Below are 21,379 nucleotides of genomic sequence, written 5' to 3'. Positions count from 1 at the left end.
ACACATAGTCGAGATCATTTTGCAAAACAACAGAATTATCTGTAGTATTGAATATTTTTACGTCATTGGCAAAAAGGATGCAATTGCTTTTAGCAGTTTTCATTTATTGAATGAGATGGTCCCGTCTGCAACATTTAAAACTTTTTTCTTCCCTCTTTCTCTTGCATTATTAATGCATGTGAATTATCCTGAGCAGCCTTGCATTTCTTTCATTCATTGAGAGGAATGTTTGCCACCATTCATATTTATCACTGGTTTGTGTGTCTGCCTTTTGTTTAGTAGCATAAGAAGGCAAACATATTGTGGAGCTCCACTTTCCATTTTTCCTCACAATAATATCCTTGTGAGATACTGGCCTAAAATCAACCACTGAATTTAGGTAAATGAGGATAGACTAGAACCTGAGTCTCCCTGGCACTAGTCACAACACTTTAACCACCATGCAATGGTTGGTCTTCAAAGCACATGTTAAATTTGCTACTTACAAGTTAAGTGCAAGTTTTCTGAGGAGCAATTCCGGAAGGGAAAGCCAAAGTTACCTTTTCCTGAGAGAACAATAATTACGGATTACTGTGATTGCTCTGATTAGCTCTCCCAAAGCAGAAGCTTGGGTCACGGCATGAGGACCTACCGTATTTTTCAGAGTATAAGAAGCACCAGAGTATAAGACACAGCTTGGTTTTGGGGGAGGAAAATAGAAAAAAAAATCTGCCTACCAGGTATTCATCTGGCTAGCGTCCTTAGTCTGGTCAACTTCAGCACATTATTTTGCTGGGTTTTTATCCCCTGCTTGGGGATAAAAAACAGCTTCTAAGGCACAGCTGAGAGGAAGCAGCAATGAGAAAAGCAGGCAAAGCGGTGGGGGGGAGGGATCGCTTCACTGTGCTAGCGCCTAGTTAGGGCTGAAAAAAAGCTTCTAAAGAACAGCTGAGAGTCGGAGCAAAGCATGGAGATCGCTTCACGTTAAAACACAGGGAAGAGTCGAGGGAGCAGGCAAAACTGGTAAGATCGCTCACTAGTGCCTCATTAGTGCCTCGCTAGGGCTGGAAAAAAGCTTCGAAAAAGCTACATTCAGAGTATAAGACGCACCCAAATTTTCAGCCTCTTTTGGGGGGGGAGGTGCATCTTATACTCTGAAAAATACGGTAGTTTGTCTCTTACAAATCAAGCCATAAAATATTATGTAAGAAATAAAGAGCCTGCATTAGTGGATGCTTGTGTTCACTTTAAATGTCCCCAGTTATCAATAGGTGGTTTTTTTGCACTATTTATTAACTTAGAGCTCACTTTGGTTCCAGTCAACCCTGGAGGTAATTAGCAACACATGCTAAATAGCTGGTTGAGAATTAGGACTCCATGCCAGAGTTGCATCTTTTGTTGTTCTCCTTTGTTTTCAACTATACGCCCTCCTGTCCTGTCTCATTGCTGTGATTATGAAGGCCCATTGTTACATGGCTTTATATTTATTATTATTTATTCATTATATTTATTTGCTGCCTATCTTGCAATGAGCTACTGTACCCGTGTGTGTGTGTGTGTTTGTTTATCTCTAGATGAGAAACGGTAGGTAGCACATAAATCCAATAAGCATATAAATATGCTTAATTTTTCAATACATTCTATCTTTAATTTTCTAGTAGGTGCTACTTATTCCATGAATGCTGCCTTTAGCAAATAAGGAAGCTGTCAACAATTTTTGCTGTGTCACACTTAGGTTTTTTTGGATGTGATGGGCTACCTGACCAGGGCTCCATAAACCCAGATAAACAGTAAATGGCACCAAAGTGTGCACGTTTTCGTTTTAGAATATTGCAGAATGTTCCAAAATTCATATCTAGTTCTTTATCACCAATCAATCATAATTACAGTCATAAGTCGTTGCAGCCATTAAGTTGGTGATCATATGACCATTCCTGATTCTGTAATCTTTTTTGTTAGGTGAATGCAGTGGTCGTAAACACAGCGATCATTAAGTGAATCCATTGTATGCAGTGGCATTCTTTTTGCCAGAAACTAAGTAAATGCTAGAAAAAACATCAAAAATTGAAATTAATGACTGCAGTACACTGCAAACAGCTGTAAAAGTGAGCTGGTTGCCAAGAATCCAGAGTGCAATCATATGATTGTAGGGAGCAGCTACTAGAATTTCAAAATTAGGTCATAAGTACCATTTTAGGGGCCCATCATAACTTCAAACAGTTACTAAGCGATCGGTCTCGTTAAGTGTTGTGGCCCATCAGCTGACTGTGCAGCTAGTAGCTGATTCCGACAGCATGGAGGCTGGTGTGGTGCTGCACCAGCAGCCTGTGCAGCTGGCACTTGAGTCAGACAATGAGTCTGGAGAAGATGTGGTGCCAGAGGCGGGGATTCAGCCAGGGCCTTCAGAACCTCCAGAAGCTCCCATAAGTGAAGAGGAAGAAGAGGAGGAGCCTCTTCTCGATGCACGGGCGCGCAGAGCTGCCAAAAGGCAGGAGTGGCTTCTCAGGAGGAGGTCTCCTCGAGAGTAGGACTTGGGGCTAATTGGCCACTCCCTTAGCCTATTTAAGGAAGGATGACGACTGAGGCAATTTGCAGGGAACAACTTCGTTCACTCTCCTTCGCGTCTTGAACTTAGTTCTTTTATCAGTTTCCTGCAAATTGCTTCTGGGCTTTCTGCCAATCATAGTAAGATTACGATTATTTATTCTTTGGATTCTTGTAGGCTGTTAAGAAAATTAATTAACAGCCTTTGTTTGAAAAAGACTGATTTAATTTAGTAAACTAAGGTTTGTACAGACTTTGTATGTGCTGCGTTCTTTGGGGTCCGTAGCTGGGGCAGAACATTAAGTGAGGACTACATGTATGCTTCTTTTTTCTTTCATGTTCTCTTTAAACTGTCCTCTTTAGTTCAGAATGCAAATATAAAATGTTACATTTACAGAATGTTCCCTTTCCAACATCAAGAGATCATCAGATAGAAAAGCTGTGCTGAGAGATAGGAACTGAAAACAATCTCCTACTAGGCTCCTGTGACTTGGTTCCCTTGGCCCTATTGGGAAATTTAGACTATCAGAAAACATTGATTTTTCTGAGCTCACAAAATTGTTACATAGCATGTTTTTTTGTTAAACAACGATAGACGAAATATCCTGTTCTTTTAAAAGATAAAATTAAAAAAATATTTCTGATTGTATCTTTCACCCAAAGCAAATGTAGCCTACCACGGACAGCTGGACCTTTTGCAAAATTTCTGCAGTTCAGGGAAATATGTTTCTAATTAGAGGTGGATTTCTAGCTTGAGTCTTTAGGAGGTCATGAAATAGGAGTTACCGCTTTTGGCTCACTTCTTCCTGAATGCTTGTATATCCCTGGGAATGAAAATGTAATCCGCAGTGTCACATACCTTAAATAAACTACTTATTTCACTGCATTTGCTAAAGTACCACAGATTTAAACAGTTAAATGTAGCATATCTTGGCAAGCGTTTTCTATTAGAAATGGAGTGGGAATGATGTGAATGAAAATGTAATTTAGTTTTGTTTGGTTTTTAACTTGAATTTTCTCTGGCTGATAAAAGATGCCCTGGATGAATAGCTTGGGTAGTTTTGAAATCTCTCTGCAGAAATGCACTGATTGCAATGCAAATTTATAGTGGTCAGTGTTTTTACAGCTAAATAGAAACAATTCCTCTTTACATGGGAATTATGGGACCGGATGTTTAACATATCTGAACAATGGCATCCTAGAGAAGGCAGGTCTAATTCTGTTAAACAAGCACTACTAATTTCCATAAGTGTTGTATCAGATAGGAAAACAACTTTTTCTTTCTACACACATCCCCCTCAATTTTGATTCACCAAAAGACTCTTAGTCATGCATTCATTTTTATCACTTTACTCTACATCATATTAGTACTTTTTAAAGTCTTATATTTCCTATTTTTTTTTAAAAGGTTCAAACTCAGCCTTAAATTTCCTGTTATATGTTTACAAAATTGAAGACAGGTGGCTATTTATACATTGCCTTTAAAAAAAGGGAAACCTACAGGCATACCTTCTTTTGTTGGACTTTGTTTTATTGTGCTTCGCTTTCACCAGCAAAAAGATTATGATTCACTGGAGGTCAGGTGATGATTAGCAATTTTTAGCAATAAAATATTTTTTTTAATTAAGGTATGTACATTGGGGCACAGTTAGTAAGCTACAGTACACTGTAAACATAACTTTTATATGCACTGGGAAACCAAAACATTTGTGTGACTCATTTTACTGTGATATTTGCTTTATTGTGCTAGTCTGGAACTGAACCCCCAGTGTCTCTGAGATATGCCTGTACTGTACTCATTTTTATTACTTCGTAGTAATTAAGGATATATTGAAAAACTATAACCTTTATGACATTATAGACCATGTGTTTACTTATTTCTTTCTACTCTTAATTCTCTTTATATGTCTTTCATGTATTGTGATTTATATCCTTTTCTAAAACAATCAATAAAATAATATTTATAAAGAATCATAACTTCAAAACTGCTGGGAGTAAATGATGGAAGCAGTATAAAATCATGTCATCTAATTGATTGATAGCTTGACAGGTATAAAAATGGGCAGGGGTTTGAGTGAAATTTAATTATTTTAAATAATATAAATGCACATTTTGAAACATTGACTGTGAATAATGATTTTAATGTGTCTCAGCATGCAACAGAAGAATAAACAATTTTTTAACATTTAGATTGATATTTTTCTTCTTCTTGTGTCATATTCATCATTGGACATTGGTGATCATGTTGGTGATCCTATTTTTATCAACAGCCACACGAAAAAGTGCTGCTGAGTTTTGTCCAAACCAGTCCCTTAGATTTTAGATTGATATTAGCTAATAAAAATAAAATATCTAGAATATTTTCAATATATTTTTTTTAAATATAAAAGATCCTTTTTAGCCAAGATGGATTAAATTCTGACCACATTTTAGTGTGTGACAAAATTGATAAAATGTCTTACATGATGCAGTTCCATTTTAATTCTCATTTGGAAATTAATTAGTTGTATTTTTGGAATAGACAAAAAATCCAGTTCAAACTTAGGTTGGATTTTGAAAAGAATCTACCTTGCTCCAGAGATTCATTCATTACACTCTTAGCTTGAATCTGAATATTTGAATATCTCTTTGAATGCACTGAACTCACAAAAGATGTAAATTGTGTTTAACACAAGAAATTTGGGGAGGTGAACTGAATATTTATAGTCAGTTATGCTATGCTGTATTTTAAACTGATGTACACTAATCTGAGCCACATTGAGCCTGCACTTTTATTTCAAAAGGAAAATACTAATCATTGGTTTCATAATAGGTCACGATTATGACAACTTGACAACAACACAACTGTGGTATAATTTCCAAAATATCATATTTAGCAATGATGCCATGTTTGAAACAACATAATGTGTGCAGTCACATCACAATGCATATATTGCCATTTCCCCCCTTGGTGCCTTCTCATTGTTGCCCACATTATTAATTGATTGGAAGAACTGGATGAAATTTAGTTTACCTTTTAGTTTATCTTTTCATCTCTGTCTAGTTTGATATAGTTTTTTTTCCCAGAGGATGTTGCAAAAGGATATCCTTTTCAAATTGAGTAGTATTAAAGAAGCACATCTTATCTTTTTTTTTGTGGACAGTCATCATGAAAATGGCACAGAGCATAAATATTGGATTGGTTAAGAAATCAGAAAGACAGTGAAATGATTTTGCAGAGAAGGCAGAAACTTATTTGTTTATATTTCACAATTGTCTGCAAGGAACAGTATCGGTAGGATGGAGGTGGATGAAGAATATGGTGCTTGGGCAGGCTGTAAGAATGGAATATCCATCATTTTCTAAGCAAGCTCTCCAGATTGCAGTTTTTCTAAGTCCCAAAAGATTGCCAAGGAGCATTGGAAACTGGAAAAATCCTATATTTCTCTTTGGGGGATGAATTTATAGGGAACTTGTGAAATTAATGGTATACACTGAAAATTGTTAATTGTTAAAAAAGACAATTGCAGTATTGTTAGCATATGGTTCATGTGACTTCCTTTGACACCAGTAAAATATATTGAATTAAAATATTTTAAGATCATAATTTCATCAGAAATTTGAGGGGCTGTAGTAAGGAATACTGGGTGTACTATTGAGCTATTAAGCTCTGTTTGATTGAGTTCTTGACAGCTAGTTAATTTGTTGAACAAATAACAGCACAGCAAAAGCTCACATTTTTATTGCTCTGCCTGGAGAAGAGAGCTTCTTCAGGCATAATGGTAAGGAAAATCTAGAGTACATCTAAAGGGAATCATTTCTTTCACGCACTGACAAAACCAGAGCCTGAACAGGAGCATCACCAGGCTTTCTGGACAGCTAGCAGAACTAATTGTTGTCTAATTTATATATCATCCTAGATTATATTCTTTCTGTTTTAATCTATGATTGGCATATGTTTCTGCCTGGATGATTTTTACATAAGAATGGTAAAATATAATTATTTGATTGAAATATTCTTATTTACGCTAGAACCAGCAAACCTTATTGATGGAATGTGACTTATTGTCTTATATTGTTAGGATTACCCCGACACCTCTTGGGGAAGGGAAGAGCACTGTGACAATTGGCTTAGTCCAAGCACTGACAGCCTGCCTTAAAATAAATTCCTTTGCCTGCCTGAGACAGCCTTCTCAAGGACCTACTTTTGGTGTCAAAGGTAAGCATTACCTCCTCATCTAAGAGCAGGCAGTAATTTCCCTTTGAAAATCACAGGAGGATTGGCTGGTGACATCATGTTATTAGCAGAAGAGATAGAGCCAAAAGTCATTGACGTTTTGAAATGGCTTAACACAGGAGTCACCAAACATGGCAACTTTAAGACTTGTGTTTTTCAACTCCCAGAATTCCTTGGCCCTCCATGCTGGCTGGGGAATTCTGGGAATTGAAATCCACAAGTCTTAAAGTTGCCAACCAGGGGAGACCCCCGGTTTAGCAGTTTGTAAGGTAGTCCAGGCAAGAAACCAAAACCATGACTACTAATACTACCTTTATTCTAAGGTTGCAGTAACATCTTACAAGTTTGAAAGTGAATGCACTTTCCCCCCTTCCCTACCTTTACTTTCCAGAGAATTAGGAAACATCTCTTCTAAGACACTTATTGCACCCCATTAATCCTCTGGATTCAAATTTTGTTTATCAGACTCTTCTCTAGGCCTGTGATGGCGAACCTATGGCATGTGTGCCACAGGTGGCACGCAGTGCCCTCTCTGTGGGCACTCAAGTTGTTGCCCCAGTTCAGCTGCGCCACACATGTGAGCCAGCCAGCTGGTCATCGGGTCTCTGCTGTGCATGCACGGGGGAGGGGGCGTGCAGGGGGCACACATGCATGGGTGTGGCGCAGGGTGCATGGGAACACACATGTATGGGGGGCAGGGTGCATGTGTGGGTGCGCATGCATGCACATAGGGGTGTTCACATGCACAAGGGGAAGGGTGCATGCACGGGGGCTCATGCACATTGCATTTGGGGGTTTCATGCGTATGCGCGCTTTGGGCACTCGGTCCAGAAAAGGTTAGCCATCACTGTTCTAGGTTATGACTCTTATTCCTTTCTCTCAAGGCTATTTTCACAGCTCATTACATCACCTTAAGTTTTGCAAAGCTTTAGACACCCTATTTGTTTCTTAAACTCCCTTCCCCATACGAAATGGAACCCAATTTGAGAGGAACAAATTTGTTTCATTCATTAAATCCCTACAGCTATAGTTGAGGAAAGCTGATGCTTTTTAATACAATGTGTTAGTCTGGAAAGGTGTTGGTAGTCTCCTGAGTTTTGACCCTCAAATGCCTGAAATCCTTCAAACCCTTCCAAATTCGCCAAACATTTATCCTGTTCCAGGGGTTTTTGAGGTGTTCTCACAGACCCAAAAGATGCTGGAGACAATAAGCAATCCAAATCTGATACAGTAGAACCTCTGGTTACAAATGCTTCTGACCACAACCAAAAAAATCACAAAATTTTTGAATCTGGTCACGAACACATACTTGGGTGGTGATCAAATATGCGTTAGGGTTAGGATCAAACACGGCCACGGATTATTTCCCCTTCCACGCCATTTTTCTTGTAAGCACCAAACAACAGCAACCTCGTGTGGCTGCTGCATTAATTTTGCATTAATTTTGGTTAGGTTCAAGTTAGGACCAAATCGGGTTGCGACCAAAGCTATGGAACAAATTATGGTTGTGACCAGAGGTTCTACCAGAGGTATAAGGAAATTGGATTAGCTTCCTGATCATAATCCTGAGCTGAGTAAGGAGGGAATGTCAACTTGAAATGAAGGGAAATTGTGACCGCTATCCTCCAGAGTTTGCTAACATATTCTCTTCGTTGTGTAGGAGGAGCAGCAGGAGGTGGATATGCTCAAGTCATACCCATGGAAGAGGTAAACACATATTTTGCCTTGGAAAATTAAATAATGCAGAGGCCCTAATTGTCCTCTGCATTAAGGAGGAGTAGTTTTTCTGTGAAATTAATTTAAATAGCACCCCAACTTTAATTTTTAAATAATGACTTCAGCTTGGGCCAAGATAATTTGCTGCCTGAGGTGGAGTGCACATTTTATCTTTGGTAGCTTTGAAGGACATCCTAGATCCAGGCACAACAAGACAAGGGTTAAGCCAAGCAATCCTAGAAAGAATTGACACCCTAATTTGTGTCTTCCACCCAAAAAAATTAACCTTCCTCTGCTTATACCAGGGTCCATCCTGAAAATTTCATTTTTATTTTTATTTTTTAATTTGATTTATATGCTGCCCTTCTCCGGAGACTCAGGGCGGCTTACAACGCGTTAAGCAATAGTCTTCATACTTTTGTATATTTATACAAAGTCAGCTTATTGCCCCCACAAACTGGGTCCTCATTTAACCTATCTTAGAAAGGATGGAAGGCCGAGTCAACCTTGAGCCTGGTAAGATTCGAACTTGCAGTAATTGCAGGCAGCTGTGTTAATAACAGGGTGCTTTAGACCACTGTACTACCAAGGCCCTTTTGTGTACCAGTTTGCATGTGATCCAAGATCAAGTGGCTCTACTCACGGTCACTCATGCCCTAGTCATGTCTCAGTTACCGCAATGCACTCTACATGGGGCTGCCTTTGAAGAGCATCTGGAAAATTCAGCTGGTCAAAATGTAGTGGCACGAGTGATTACATTTCATGAGCTGCTTTGATTACCAATTTGTTTCCAGACCCAATTCAAGGTGCTGGTGTTGATCTTTAAAGCCGTTATGGCATGGGGCCAGGTTATTTGAGAATCACCTCCCCCCGATTTCATCTGCCTGTCTCGCTATATCTAGTAGAGAGGGCAAGTTACGGTTTTCATCATCTAGGAAGCTACTTTTAGTGGACCATAGACAGCGAGCCTTCTCTGAATTGGTGCCCACATTGTGGACTATTCTCCCCACTCAGGTGAGGTTGGCCTCATCTCTTTGAGCTTCTGAAGGTCACTCAAGACTTGGCCTGAGGACCCAAGGTAATGGGTGAGCTAGTGAGGTGGCTGCGTCATTGACAACGTCCCTTCTTCTAATTTTTATTTTAGCTTTGTTTTTTGTAGTTGTAGATGTTTCAATGGTTAATAATTGCAATAACATTTGTGGGTGTTTATTGATTGTTTTAACTTGTAAGAATCACTTGTTCTGTGAGATGTGTGGCTATATAAATTATGTAGGTAGATGATATACAGACAGACACACGGACATTAATTAATTCATTCATTGGATTAATTTTCTCAGGGATATTAATTAAACTTTTCAATTAATGAAACATATGAAAAGCTTTATTGCCACCCAGATTTTTATTTCTTATAGAGTCTGAGGTGGATTCATGCAGTTATTTTAAAACACATGTCATTTTTGTTCCTCTTTATCCAAATCATAAATCAAAATGATTTCTAAATGGATCTGTGCAAATCACCCACAGCCTGCCACATTAAAAAAGTAATATTTTCAACTTTCCTGTATGAATTTCTGCTTAGGTCATGAGAACTAAGTTATTGAACAGAGAACTGGGACCATCTTGGCGTAGTAAATCACTTCAGCCACGACAGTTATGATTCTATAATATTTCAAACTGCTCATCTGAACTACTAATCCCAGAAGTGAAAGTGTTTGGATGAGTTGAAACAACTGACACTAGTTTAATGGAGTGTGCAAAAAGAATGTCTTTTTCATATTTCATTCCTATATAGTTCAACCTTCACTTAACTGGTGATATTCATGCCATTACTGCAGCAAATAATTTGCTGGCTGCTGCCATAGATGCTAGGATTCTACATGAGAACACTCAGTCTGATAAGGTAAGAATAATCCTTCACTCCACAGTAATTTTCTGTGAAATGCAATTTTGAGAATATAATAATTAAAACCATTTCAAATATTTCATCATTGACCGCTAGGAGTTTGAAGGTCTGAGACTTGTGTGGAGAAAAGAAAAGTTGGATTTTCCCCTTGCTTTGTTCCCTTTAAATCCATCCATCCATCCTTCCTTCCATCCTTCCATCCATCCTTCTCATTATGAAGGAGAATTTTTTTAATGACATAATGATTCAAAGTTTCAACCCCTTTTTGATCCTACCATGATTTTTAAAAACAATACATGTACAGCAGAACAGTTCTGGCCCTGGGGCTATTACTATTTTCAAAAAAAGAAGGTAGTGCCTTCTCTGACTCATGCTTGTAGACATTAATTAATAAAGGGTTTCTCAACCTTGGCAACTTTAAGACATGTGGTCTTCAACTCCCAGTATTCCCTAACCAGCATATGCTGACTGAGGAATTCTGGAAGTTGAAGTTCATATGTCTTAATGTTACCAGAGTTGAGAAATCTTGCAAATGGATTTCTCTGCTCCAGAAGTCTGACTAGGACTCAACTTGTGCTGTAGTGGGCAGAAATCCGTGTATTTAGATTACCAAAAAGAAAATGATGCCCCTAAATATTTCAATCAATCAGAATAGAGCTGGAAGGGACCTTGGAAGTCTTCTAGTCCAGTCCCCTGCTCAAGCAGGAGACCCTATACCATTTCAGACAAGTGACTGTCCAGTCTCTTCTTAAAAACCTCCAGTGATGAAGCACCTACAACTTCTGAAGGCAAGCTGTTCCACTGGTTAATTGTCCTCACTGTTAAGAAGTTTCTCCTGAATTCAAATATTTCATCATGGACTGCTAGGAATTTGCTAGGTCTGAGATTTGTGTGGAGAAAATAAAAAGTTTTGTAATTGGGAGGAACACTGTGCTGCCCTAGTGCCTTGGTTTTGAGATTAGTCAATGAACAAAGGTATTTTGTGGTTCAGAGGCTCATCTTTTCTGCTTGTTTAATTTAAAAATTGTTTATCATGCTCATGCCGATAGAGTTGGGCATTTATAGAAAGTTTGGATCAGATGATGTAATATGAAATCTGTCCTATTAAAATTGCTATCCTGGACGTATGGTATATTATTAGAAATAGCCCAAAACTCTGGAGTGATGCAGAGATCAAGTTGCCCATCCAGGCATTCTTATTTTGAGAAAGATAGGTATGTAGCATCATTGATAGTGACCCCACACATATACATAAATATATACATAATTCTTTGAGCTGGAAAAGATATGCCCATGACCTCCAGGACAGTCTTTTAATTGTGACATGCCACATTTCATATCTATAAGTTTGATGGTTATACACACTGCGTTTTCTCATAAAAGGCACTTTGAAGTTGAAATAACTGTTGGATCGAATATTTCTCTTGAAATGCATAGAATTTCAAAAGATTGCAAAATCATAGGATTAGACTTGGCTAAGTTCTTGGCTTAGATTCAACATTACGTAAGCTTTAGTTTGATTTTCCCTTTCTCCTTTTACATCTGGCTCAAAAAAAGGAATGGGAACTCCAGGACAAAGTGATGGCCATCTCTCAGTTGTGGGAGTTGCAGTGCAACACTTGGGAGGGAACCAAGTTGGTAGAAACTGCATTTGAGTGACTCAAAAATTAGTTCCAATCTGCTGCATAAATAAGAACAGACCTAGTTTCCAGGGCCAGATTATTTAAGGTATTAGGCAAGGGAAAAAATTAGATTCCCTATCATAAAACCTCCAAGGGGACTGAGGGAGGGTTGATTAAATAAATGCTGTACTTAAGGAAAGAGTTATACTAAATGTAATTCTGCCCCCTAAACCTGACACACGCTGGTGTTCTCAGTTTTTCTGTTTTCAGTTCAGCTTTTCAGGGGAGTACTACACAATCTCTCTGCCGAAGCCTTCCTTTCCCATTCATGTGCATTTTATTAATTATGACACCAACTCATTTTATAGCAGCTTGTTTTGTTTCTTTCTTAAAAGAGGGAAAATTGTCTCAGAAACTACAGTAAATAGAGGCATGCTTAGAAGAGCTTTGTAACTTGGATACAAAGCTTGAACAGAATTATCTGTCTATAATGCCTAATTGGAATAGCACTTACCTTACTGGTATTTACTGTTGTATTCTTTACAGGCCTTATATAATAGATTGGTTCCATTAGTCCATGGAGAAAGGAAATTTTCAGCTATACAACTTGCACGCATGAAAGTAAGTAGTTCTTTAAGGAATATCTTAGAGAAACTTTTGGAAGACATTGGTTTGGGTGTCCCAAAGGTGCTTTTTCAAGAGGCAACTGGACTTTCTGGTTTTTCTTTAAAGACGTTTCGCTTCTCATCCAAGAAGCTTCTTCAGCTCTGACTGGATGGTGAGTCCCCACCATCCAGTCAGAGCTGAAGTAGCTTCTTGGATGAGAAGCAAAACGTCTTCAAGGAAAAACCAGAAAGTACAGTTGCCTCTTGAAAAAGCACCTTTGGGACAACTATGACCTGGATGACTGAGAATCTCTATAGACATTGGTTTGGGCTTTTATTTTGAAAATAAAAGAAATAAAGTTGATACAGACTTTAATGAAAAGAGGAGGAGGAGGAGATCCTAATAAAGACTGGCCTGGCTACACACAAGAATAGGATGAAATAAATGTAACTGGGGCACGATTAAAGATGCTGAGCTTGTCAACTGGAAAGCTGACAGCCCAGGTTCAAGATCTAAGCTCTCCGCAATGAGGTGAACCCGCCTGTTACCTGCCTCAGTGCCTGTCCACCTAGCAGTTCAAAAACATGGAGATGTGAGTAGATAAATAGGTACCACTTCGTTGGGAAGGTAACAGCATTCTCTGCAGCTCAGCATATAATTATGCTGGCCACATGACCATGGAAATATCTTGGGACAACGCTGGCTCCCTCAGCTAAGAAACGGAGATAAGCACTGTCCCCTAGACTCAGACATGACTGGACAGGGGAAACCTTTACTTTTACCTTTAAATGTAACTATTTGCTTCTATCATATGGAATTCTTTATGGGGTTAGGGAATTCCTCTAAAAGAGAACAACGGGAAGGCATTTTCATGTGCTTTCAGCAACTCACATTTTTACAGCTGTTAAAAAGTGGTTCGTAGCTTTAAATTACAATCAAAAGGACCCTGAAGTGAATAAAAATATTTACTTTTAAATACAGTATATTTATACTCTTTGGTTGTTCAACTTCAAGCAAACCACCAAGTTCTGAATCACCACGAGGATAGGAAAAATGATTATCTATAGACTGCCCACGTCTATGCAAAAAGCAAGGTAGATTCAGAATAATTATATGCTCAAGAGTTATTTAAGAAGCTGGAGAAATCTTTAAATTAATGCCACTTATTACTTGGGTGAGGGATGCTGAAAAGATTATGTACATATCTTGCTGAAATTCCTTGATTTTTCTCACTGATGGATACAAATAGCAGACTGGAATTGTAAAACAATGGCAGGCAGGTATTTATCTTAACAGTCAAATGTCTTCTCTGGGAATTACTAAATTTGATTATGATTCTCAGTCTTCTCAGAGGAAAACAATCCAGCCATACATTTTGTATATAAAATTTCTCTAATCAAATGCTAAGATTACGTAGTTGCTTAAAATGCTGTCCAACATATTTTCGAAAAAGTGAAGGAAAGAGAAAGAACTTAATTTAGAATGGAAATTATAATTATACAAATTATAATACATTTGAGATCACATTTTGATTAATAACAAATGCAATGTGTTGATTTAGATAACATGACAGCTTAATTTATGGGGCAGGCTAGCACTTTTGATAACCATGAGATGACATTGGATGGCTGCAAAGACATTACTCCAAGAGCCAAATGTTCTTTATTTTTTTATTTTCACTTGTATTTTGCACTGTCCAGTTGTTGTTCTTCTGGAAAATAAAACAGGATAAGATAAGTTCTACATTTATATCTGCTACAGAATAATACTTGGAGATACAGAATTAGGAAAGAAATTAGTCTCTTATCCCATTCTCCATTCACAATAGCCTTATCTGCTAGAGATTAAATTTAAGCAGGTCATTCAAGATAGTTGATTAACAACATACATTGGAGATTCAATAACTGCCTCCTATTGAGCCTCTTACTAGCAGTTCTGCTACTAGATATACTGGGTGTCTACAGCAGGGAGATGAACTCTGTAGGCAGCTGGATCCAGAATATTTCGTTACATTGAAGAGTCTCTGCCCCGAGAAAGGTCTTTCTTCTTATAATTTCATATCTGGTTTATTGTAAAGATGGCTAAACTTCAATTTTGTGCTCCTTGAGGCAAACAGGACCTTCACCACACCCAGTATCCCATAGACATATTTGTCTTCCATTGTATGCAGCAATTACAGTAGTTTGATAGGGCTTATGATTTGTTTTTGGTATGGATTGTTTCACACTTCATTCACAAGACATATTACTGATATTTGCTGCTACTTTTCCTCCTCTTTCTTGTTCCACTGGAAAAAATAATTAAAACTGGAATGTCTATTGGAATGGCTGTCCCATAAACCACTGCCTGCTTGATTTCTACATTAGGATAAACTGCAGTGAATCAGATCAGGCTTTGGGTGCCATGTAAACACAATTTAGCATATATGAGAAGTAGTTATATGCCCTGAATATGAATACTATGGTCAGATGTGTAAATTCTATATGTGTTTCTTTCTCTTTATTTGTTTTTAGAGGCTCGGAATAACCAAAATAGATCCTAAAACATTAACTGCAGATGAGATTAACAGATTTGTGCGACTTGATATAGACACATCTACAATAACATGGCAAAGGGGTAGGTATTAAAAAAAAGAAGTCTCCATCTAGTCTACTTTGCTGTTGCATAAAGTCATCAACTAGATACCTCCTGGAAAGTTTCAACCCTAACATAAACAAATACTTTTGAAAAAAGCAGAGTTTTATATGCAGTTCTTGGCAAAAGCTTCTTCTCAGAACTGATTAAGTTATTCAGTGAAAAGGAAAAGAAACCTGTGCATTTGCTTTTGTGATTTGATAATGGGCTCTGGAAGCAGAGCAAAATCTGACACTATCCTGATTAGTATTTTGGAAACATGTTAATAAGCATGGACTTGATTTTTCCTGTATACTTTGTACTTTGAATTTTGAGAACTGGAAATAAGACAAATGTTCCCCTTTTCTTCTTTTAACTCAATGATTTTATTGCTCTGGGCTAAAGACCCACAAAGACCTAACATAAAAGCTATGTAAACGTTCTTCCCATTTCTTAGCTTTTTGCAATTCTCAGCAAATATGGTGAATGTGAGAATGTGAAAGATCCTGCTGTAAGAATCCCACTCTTACCCAGAATAAAAGCATGGGCAATTTGTAGTGGAAAGCTGTAGTGTAAATATCTTTGATTTCCTTAGTTTTTTTATAATACCATAGAAGCTGAAAATGGGAGAATGTTGGTAACAATTATAAACAATGGCTTGGTAATATAGATAAGAGTATAAAGAGTATAAATTGTATGTCTTCCTCAAAAATGCACATATCCTGTGAGGATGGTGTATTTTTGCCATATGTATTTCTAACGTTCACAGGTCCCATTTCCTGAAAAACCTGCATTTAGAATTGGATGAAGAGATCATAAATTAATAGTGTTGAATGTTTCTCCAATAGGCATCTGTTGAAGGAACACGCAAACCTATGATTTTTTCTGATATCAAGAAATACAAAAGGAGAGGGTTTGCCTTAAGACATAACATTTCATCATTTTATTCATCGCTGCAGCTAGTAGGAGATATTTATGTTTCTTCCATGTAATCAGGACCCTGATTGGCCATGACTTCTGTTTGCCTGGAAGAGGCCTGTGTGCCTCTCCCTGTGTGTGGCCCTGTGTTGTCTGCTGTCATAAAATCTCAGTCTGTCATAGGCTGATTTTGGTCATAGAGTAGAAGTATATGTTCAGCAGATTGGAATTTAGCATGCTAAGTAATCATAGAACAAATACATAATGCATTTTGGTAAATCTAGGTTGCACAACTTGAGTTACTTTTTTTTTTTTAATTTGATTTATATGCCGCCCTTCTCTGGAAACTCAGGGCGGCTTACAGTGTGTTAAGCAATTTACTTTTCTTAACGCATTGTAAGCCTTTACTTACAAGCAAGTTACTTGTCCATATATATCTCCTATCAAAAGATTATAAATTTGTCCCCATTTTAGATGTAGCATGGAACACCCCTATAAGTTAGTCATTGGTTTCTTCTTCCATGATGTTGCAAGGTGAAAATAGCTTTCCTTCCAGAATGAGTAGCACAAATCAAAAGTGTCAAGAAAATATCTGTAACTCAAAGAGTTTTTAAAACAGTCTGTATTTGTGGCCTACAAAATGTTATTTTATAAAGCTTGTTTGATTTTTGTACATTAGTGGTGTTTTTTTCCATATATATATTGAATTTAAATATCATCTAATGTCTTAGATGATATTAAGGAAGCCAAAAAGGCTTCCTTAAATTTCTGCATTATTCATTGCAGTAGAACAGCATGTCCTTCCAAATTTTCATTTAACCCTAACCCTCTACCAAAAGGGATTTTGGGTGGCAAATAGAATAAAAACATACTACTTAAAAAGACCATTTAGAACATGCTCATTGTTCACCTAAATGTGAACCTCTTTCAAGTCAGGTTTAACTCCTGGTAACTTCATGGACAGCAATATAGAAGTGACTTGATCTTCCTTCTTTTGGGACATTTTTAAATATATTTTTTTGACTTAACAGTCTAACCTACAGTTTTGGTGTTCCCTGGAGATCTGACATCCAAATATTAACAGAGTCTTAAATTTCTCAAATTATCCTTATTTCAGGGGTGAAATTCAAAATGTTTCCCTACCGGTTCTGTGGGCATGGCTTGGTGGGTGTGGCAGGTGAAGGATGCAAAATCCCCATTCCCACCCCACTCGGGGGCTGGCCAGAGGTGGTATTTGCTGGTTCTCTGAACTACTCAAAATTTCCACTACCGGTTCTCCAGAACCTGTCAGAACCTGCTGGATTTCATCCTTGTCTTATTTCCAACGATTATTGGCTCCAAGGGTGATTTGGATTGTTTTAATTGAAAAATGAGGTTCCAATGATGAATGTTCAGAAATATGGTCAATCTGGGGAGACTTCTAAGAAAAGGTCATTCTATCTTTGTAGCTGAAAGGTTAAGTTTTCCTATAGACAAAACTTAGATAATTTTACAGAAGTTTTTTTTCATATGATTTTACTAAGCAATATTTTGAATTGCCTTTTGACTTTGTGTCTGTTAAAATATTAATAATTTACACTCAAAAATTAATATTTTAAACATTTCTATAATCATATTGCAAAAAATGTCATTATTCTAGTCCCATGTAAACGTTTGCAACAAAATTCAACCATGCAAAAAAATTCTGTTGCTCTATCTGCTACAGTTCCACGCTTCCATAGCTTTTCAAAAGAATAACATACATTAAAGATAATGAAATATGTGGATGCTTAAATTATATCTATAATATACTGCTCAAAAAAATAAAGGGAACTCAAACAGAAGACATCCGAGATCTGAATGAATGGAATAGCCTTATTAAATACTTTGTTCTTTACATACAGTAGTTTATACACTGCTCAAACAACTAAAGGGAAAACAAAACTACTGTATGTAACGAACAAAGTATTTAATAAGGCTATTTCATTCATTCAGATCTCGGATGTCTTCTGCTTGTGTTCCCTTTATTTTTTTGAGCAGTGTATATTAACAGGGTAAGATATGCAAACATTTCCCACCCAATTTTGGCAGAAGAACAGAAGCTTTGATACTTTAGTAAATGTTTCAGCTATTTGTTTTCCTTTCAGTGGTGGATACAAATGATAGATTCCTTAGAAAAATAACAATTGGCCAAGCAAATACAGAGAAGGGATTTTCTCGCCAGGTAAGTAAAGTTCCAATACATTGTATGTTTGGGATTAAATTTCATGTAGACTTTATGATGCTCCGTTTCTGCTATTATTTCAGTAAATTGATATACCAAGGTGTAGAAATGAATAAATCTGCACAATAGCTTGACATACAGTTTAGGATCATTATTTCTGTTTCTGTTAAACATAATCTATGTTTATTCTAGAAGTTCAATCTACTTTACTATCTATAGCATTGAAGAATAATTTCATTTCAGCATAGAATTAGATAGAGTTTGAAAAAAATATGTAGAGCTAGAACTCAATGGGTTACCTCTATTGATAAATTAACTCAAAAGCAATATGGATGAAATGGCCACCTGAGATTCCAGTATACTCTTGAGAGCACTTAAGAGCCTATTGCTAAACAAAATAAATATACAATATCAGATGGAAAATACAACCTCTTTCAAGCTTACTGTGATGGGCAGGTGGGCCTAATTCTTTATATAAATATAGCTAGAGAAATAACTTGATAAGAAATTGGTCTTCCAAATAACCATAAAGGCAATGTTGTCTTTACTACGTTAAATGAGAGAATATGTTATAAACTTTCTCTAGGGCTATAGGGATCAAACCATTCCTAGCACTCATCTAAGTACTGAGTTCTTGGGATGTTATCTAGCACCATGCTGATCTTGCCAGCTTTGTAGACCAGTAGAGAACAATATAAAATCTCCTACCAGTGAGCTTGACATGGTGTCTAAATAAACTGCAGATTGCTTTGTTGTTTTCTTAGCAAGAATATACAAGTGGTTTCCACGACTGTCTTCTGGGTGTTTTTTTTTTTTAAACTTCCCAGTCTAGCTGACAGCTGTGAGACTGCTAGGCATGTAGGGCATCTACCGATAGTTATGAACTTTGAATGTCTACTTTCTATAACTTTCCTTTTCTGTTCACAGACTCAGTTTGATATAGCTGTTGCAAGTGAAATTATGGCAATATTAGCGTTAACCAGTAGTCTGTCTGATATGAAAGAGAGACTGGGAAAAATTGTAGTTGCTAACAACACAAAAGGGCAACCTGTGACAGCAGAAGATTTGGTGTGTATTATATATTTATAATGTTTTCATAATGTTTCAGTGGTTGACAAGCAGCAACATAATATAAAATAATACAGTAATCATAAAAATAGTCAATTTTATCAAATAATAATACAAGCAAACATGATAGAATCATAAAACAATACCATATATAGAGCCAGACAAAACCTCATCAGTTTCCCAGTAACTCTGCCTATACATGTCTCTGTCCTCAAATGCATGTTGGAAAAGTGAGAGTACAAATCTTATAGCTGGCAGAAGTGCAGGAGCTATTCTCCTGTGGAAAATATCATCTTGAAATACTATATCTTAACAAGGCATGGCAAGCAAGCGCTCTCTATAACTGTGATGGCGAACCTATGGCACGTGTGCGGGGGGCCGTGCGTGCATGCACAGGGAGTGGGGTGCACACAGGCATGGGGCATGGGGCGCATGCGTGGAGGCGTGGCTTATGTGCGGGGGCACACGTGCATTGCATTTTGGGGGTTCGGGCACGTGCGCTTTGGGCACTTGGTCCAGAAAAGGTTAGCTATCAGTGCTCTATAAGCACTCTATCTCTTTAGGTTTTGTTTAGAGTAAGTGATCTCAATCAGCCTCTAAGGCATGTAGGATTTCAAAGGGAATCCCAACCTCTTGAAATGCACCTGAAAATATATCGGCAACTGATATAGGATATATGGTGGAAGATGCCAAGACTACTGCAATTAGTAAAGAACACAGGACACCAGTTCCCACAGTATTGGTGTTTTATGACAATTTTCCTGTTAATGTGCAGAGCATTACATTTTGCATTTTTTTGTATGAGCTTTAAGCATGCAATACTTTTTGAAAATGTTTTTGTTTGGGGGGGGGTGTTTAGAAAAACAGTGCAGGTAAAGGATAACATGCTACCTACCTATTCATGAAGCAGTTGCTCAGACAAACCAAACATTAGTCTACATGCATACATTCTCCTTGCTTTTTTTGAAAAGGTCTTTAATCACTTTGCTTTCCTGTTGCTTTCATCCCTTTTGGAGTGGAGAACATGGGAGACCAATTTCAAGTAACTATTTGTAGAACATTAATAACAGTATTATAAACATTTGTTCTCAAAATATCTTACTTTCATTTGAGTGTATATTTTGATTAATAGAAAGGTAAAGGTTTCTGTGTCCAGTCGTGTCCGACTCTAGGAGGTGGGGTTTAACTCTGTTTCTTGGCCAATGGAGCCAGCGTTGTCTGAATACATTTTTTATGGTAATGCGGCCAGCATGGCTATACTCGAAAGTCGCACAGAACATTTGTGTTCCCACCGAAGTGCTACCTATTAATCTACGTGCATTTGCATGCTTTTGAACTGCTAGGTGGGTAGGAGCTGGGATAAGAAACAGGAGCACATCCCATTATGCAGCACTCAGGTCTCAAACCTGGACTGTCAGCTTTGCAGCTGACAAGCTCTGTATCTTTAACCACTGAGCCATCGCATCCCCTCATTTTGATTAATATTAGCATATATTCAAATATGAATTCATTTTTTAAATTACTTTGATTTCTGTCTCTATAAAATGTTTTCATAGGTTTTTTACAATTCCTAATTTAATATTCAGCCAAAACCACTAATTCCTTCTTTCTTTTATTTCATTCGGATATGAATAATATTTAATATACCCAGCAACTCTCTTTGGTCTGAATTTCAAGAGTGCTATATCACATCTTGAGCACAGTGTAATGAAATCTAAAATACACATTGACCGATGAAAACCAGATGCTGCAAGGAATGGAGATGGGAGGAGGCAGAGAAGGGAAAGATAAATTGAATATTTAATAAACTCAGAAGCTCTTTTCAAAAGTGTAATGGTTTTTTAGAAAGCCTGCCTCAATAATGGAACTACAGGGTTTGTTGCCAAAATATGGTGTTCATTGAGCACAGTCTTAAAGACTAGATTGCAATTTGGCTGCTATATCATAGCAATATGTTTGATGGATTGATGCCATATCTTCATGGTAAATTA

The 21,379-nt window shown here is 37.4% G+C and overlaps 1 protein-coding gene across 1 annotated transcript in view; it reads left to right on the top strand.

Moving 5' to 3' along the window:
- Nucleotides 1-21,379, top strand: part of MTHFD1L (methylenetetrahydrofolate dehydrogenase (NADP+ dependent) 1 like) — a 122,550-nt gene that overhangs the window by 33,933 nt on the left and 67,238 nt on the right. The window contains exons 12-18 of the mRNA XM_070932648.1: nt 6,585-6,721; nt 8,400-8,446; nt 10,248-10,355; nt 12,527-12,601; nt 15,100-15,202; nt 18,244-18,320; nt 19,248-19,388. Coding sequence (XP_070788749.1) covers nt 6,585-6,721; nt 8,400-8,446; nt 10,248-10,355; nt 12,527-12,601; nt 15,100-15,202; nt 18,244-18,320; nt 19,248-19,388 — 688 coding nt within the window. The remainder of the gene's footprint in view (nt 1-6,584; nt 6,722-8,399; nt 8,447-10,247; nt 10,356-12,526; nt 12,602-15,099; nt 15,203-18,243; nt 18,321-19,247; nt 19,389-21,379) is intronic.

The sequence above is a fragment of the Pituophis catenifer genome, unplaced genomic scaffold (assembly GCF_029215685.1).
Source record: "Pituophis catenifer annectens isolate HBS135680 unplaced genomic scaffold, rPitCat1.0.hap2 SCAF_1, whole genome shotgun sequence".
In the NCBI taxonomy this organism is placed as follows: Eukaryota; Metazoa; Chordata; class Lepidosauria; order Squamata; family Colubridae; genus Pituophis; species Pituophis catenifer.
The sequence above is the reverse complement of the archived record's forward strand: the minus strand, read 5'-3'. Positions and strand labels throughout refer to the sequence as shown.